Raw genomic sequence first — 3,454 nt, 5'->3', positions numbered from 1 at the left:
AATGAGAGGAATGAGGGTCCTATTTATAGGAGAAGGGTTGGCCTTGGAAAGAAGTAGTTTCCTCTTATTTTCCAAGCCTTTATGAGGAAATCTTATTTCCTCTTTTTCCCTTGCTTTGCACGTCCAACATGTGCTTCAATAAGCCTTGGATTTGTTTCCTCATTTAGTTTGTCTCTCTCTTTCCCTTGTGTTGGCCGAACTTATGCTTTCCTCATAGAGGAAATTTGTTTCCTCTTTTTTTTTGGCAAGTATCTTGATACATTTATGCACAAAATAATTTCTCTTTCCCTTGGGTATTTGGGCGCCCATTTCACATCTAGAAGGAGCTTCTAGAAGCTTCTTCATTTGTTCATGACAACATGTGAAAGGCCCATTAAGAATTTTCAATAAAATTCTTATGAAATGAAATTAATTCACAAGGCCCAATTAATCATATTATGGCCGAGTGACATTAAGTCATCAAATGAACTTGTCAAAATTTATTGACATCCATTTCATCCTTATGTCTCAAAAGACAAAAATACCCTTTCGACAATTTTCGTTCTTGTTTTGACTTAGCTTCCAGTTTAACTATTCCTATCGATGTGATTCGTGACAGTGACCTCATGGACCCAAATGAACAAAGCTTTAGCTAAACACTTGGACTCAAAAGTTCACAAACCTTTTCCAAGTTTAGCTTAATGCCAACTGACTCCACTAAAGAGCTGACACTGAAAATCTCTCGGTTCAAATGAATTTATTTTCTACTCAAGAATTCACCTAATTATAATGAGCGGATCCACTGAATATTATCTATGCTACCCTTCATGAATGTCATCAGCTAGTCGGGATTTACTAAATTACCATTTTACCCTTCTAGCTGTTATTTCCTCAACTCCTTTGTCGCTTGTGAATAAGTTAGAAACAATGTATTGACGAGGAGCTAACAAGTCACATTGTTTCATCCAAAAGAGTCAGGACTCAATTTGGACACTGGCCAGTTCATTTATTCACACTCCAAGGAACAAAGCATGATGTGACATACATTGCATTTCAGCAATCTTGTACATGAATTCCATATCTATGAGAACTTCACAAAGTTACTCATGACATACTCACAACTTAGTATTTCACCAATAGGCCCTGTTCGGAATGACATAGTGAGTCCGAACTCTGACTTTCTCAAATGAGAATACTAAGGTGTGAAATGGCATGTCTCATTTCAGGATTAAGGTAAGCATGATGCAATTCATACATAGTGACTTCGAGACATAAGAGGTTAAATGGTTTGTTCTTATATTGTCTCTAGAAGTGCACTGGTCAATTCAGTACCTTCGGACGATACTCAGAAGAACTATAGAGTCTCCAACTCTCAATGCCTCATAACCAGACATCATAGATTCTTCTAACAATCATACTGAGGTCAATAGTCCTTTGACCCTAAGATTGCGAATATATCGTTTTAAGCAAACTACGAAGAGTTTGTTCATGCAAATCTACATTTGTCTCTTCGTAAGTTGTTTAGTTTGTTTATGGACTAAAAGACTATGGTTTTATCATAAAGCTTCAGACAAGGAAGATTGAATGAACGTTTCAACTTTATTAATGAATGAATAGGCAATTACAAGCAAGAGTCTTCGTAAGACTATATGGCATCAAATGTACATAAATAGACACTACTACTCTTCTTGTGGGCACCATTGACAACAATAAAAACCTCAGCTTAATGTCATCCACCCCCATGACAGTGTTCAAGCATGGGACATTCCTCTTGAGGTCAAATAAATCACATTACTTCTTCCTCACTTCGAGAGCCGTCCGACAAGTAGACCTAAGAAGAGAAGGATGCCATCCCAAGGTGAAGTGCCTAGTGGGTGTAAATGTAGCATGTGCGGCAAAGAAGGACACAATAGAAAGACATGTGACGATCATGTTCCTTTGTCTCAGAGAAGAAGTCGTTGAATATGTTTTTTTGTACTTCGGAATATGATGTAATATTTAATAATTATGGATGTCGACATTTTTTAATATGACATTTGTCTACTTCTCTTAAAATCAGCAGTTTTATTGATAATGATGTCAATAAAATCTCAGTTTTATTGACAATGATGTCAATAAAATATGTTTTATTGACAACGATATCAATAAAACCTCAGTTTTATTGACATCATTATCAATAAGATCTCAGTTTTATTGACAATGATGTCAATAAGATCTCAATTAGGTGAACAGAGAACAATACATAAATAAATATCAAAATAACATACCCTAAAGACATAAATAAATAGTGTACCTGAACATCTCATAGTACCACACACAAAAGATTACCAACATGTCAAAACTACCATACTTGTTCAGTCAAATCCTACCTAATATCATAGGTTATGGGATAGCAAAATAAAATAATACATATCAATGTGGCTAATACAACACATCACACATCATTGTCGGACATGCATCTATTCTCTTGCTTCAAACTGTCGTGTCTATAAAGAACGATGACTAGCTTTTGGCGGTATATGGCTATGTCGTCTTACTTCAAATCCATCAATGGAAGCCCGTGCATCAAGAACTCTGCGGTCTTAATGACAAACTTCCCGCAGTCTCCGCTTTCAACATATACACAATATTAAATTTAAAAATATAATTACCATCTAAACGTAGACATTTATAATCCATACCCATTATATTGTTGACGCATATCATCGATGAATATAATTTTGAATGGCTCAGAAGTCTGATCATTAATCTTCAAGCTTCCAAATGCACTAATTGAGTATAGCAAGATGAGAAGGAATTCAGCCACACCGGCTATAATCTCTATCGCTCCCTTTCGATAGCTCAATGAGTCATAAACAATAATTGACTTGGCAGGAAGGGAGATAACCAAAAGAATCCAATGATCCTTTGAGTGAAACGGGACATAAATAATATCCATGTCTACCTATGGGCAGACGCAATCCCATGCTGATTTCATCCCTAAAACGATCTTCTGAGCAGTTGATTGTTTGCAAGGAAAAAATGTCGTTTTCGTTGCCGTTTCGAGCTTCCTGGTTTATAGAAAATCGTCGTGCCGATGAAAAACCAAATGGAAAAATGGTTGAATTGATCTAGGGTTTAAGAAAAAGTTTAACGCTTCGGTAAGCGGCGGAATTAAAAATTTTCTTTTAACTAGTAAAACGTTTTTACTAACCTACACAAAGAGCAAGCACATGTAAATATAAACTATTATGAGCATTAAAGATTACTAACCTTTTTAGAATCTTGAACGTTGAGAAGCTTTTGGAAAGTTGCAATGTTCGTCTCCCTCGCAGCACGTCTCTCTTGTTTCCTCGACAACACGAGCAACCACGATGGTTTCTATCACAAGAATCACTCGAGAGAAAAGGAATTAGTGAGTGGGCACTTTTAAACACTACGACTCAAGAACAAGTGTCAAAGTCGAAGAGCTAAACTCGCTAGGTCAAATGAGGAC

The 3,454-nt window shown here is 36.3% G+C and overlaps 1 protein-coding gene across 1 annotated transcript; it reads right to left on the bottom strand.

The window, feature by feature from the left end:
• Positions 1 to 2,512: 2,512 nt before the first annotated feature.
• Positions 2,513 to 2,917, bottom strand: LOC149393553 (putative ubiquitin-like-specific protease 1B). The gene is made up of 2 exons (XM_089618074.1): positions 2,661 to 2,917; positions 2,513 to 2,588 (listed from the first exon to the last, which is right to left on the bottom strand). The coding sequence occupies exons 1-2, from the start codon at positions 2,915 to 2,917 to the stop codon at positions 2,513 to 2,515; spliced, it is 333 nt and encodes a 110-aa protein (XP_089474200.1).
• Positions 2,918 to 3,454: the final 537 nt, after the last annotated feature.

This window comes from Urtica dioica, chromosome 6, assembly GCF_054948205.1.
Source record: "Urtica dioica subsp. dioica isolate 48M chromosome 6, U.dioica_male_clone48M_v1_H2, whole genome shotgun sequence".
Classification (NCBI taxonomy): Eukaryota; Viridiplantae; Streptophyta; class Magnoliopsida; order Rosales; family Urticaceae; genus Urtica; species Urtica dioica.
The sequence above is the reverse complement of the archived record's forward strand: the minus strand, read 5'-3'. Positions and strand labels throughout refer to the sequence as shown.

Coding starts and splice junctions, on each gene's coding strand:
- LOC149393553 (XM_089618074.1), bottom strand. CDS start 2,917: ATGGATATTATTTATGTCCCGTTTCACTCAAAGGATCATTGGATTCTT. Junction 2,589..2,660: donor ATGCGTCAACAATATAATGG/GTATGGATTATA, acceptor ATATGTTGAAAG/CGGAGACTGCGGGAAGTTTG.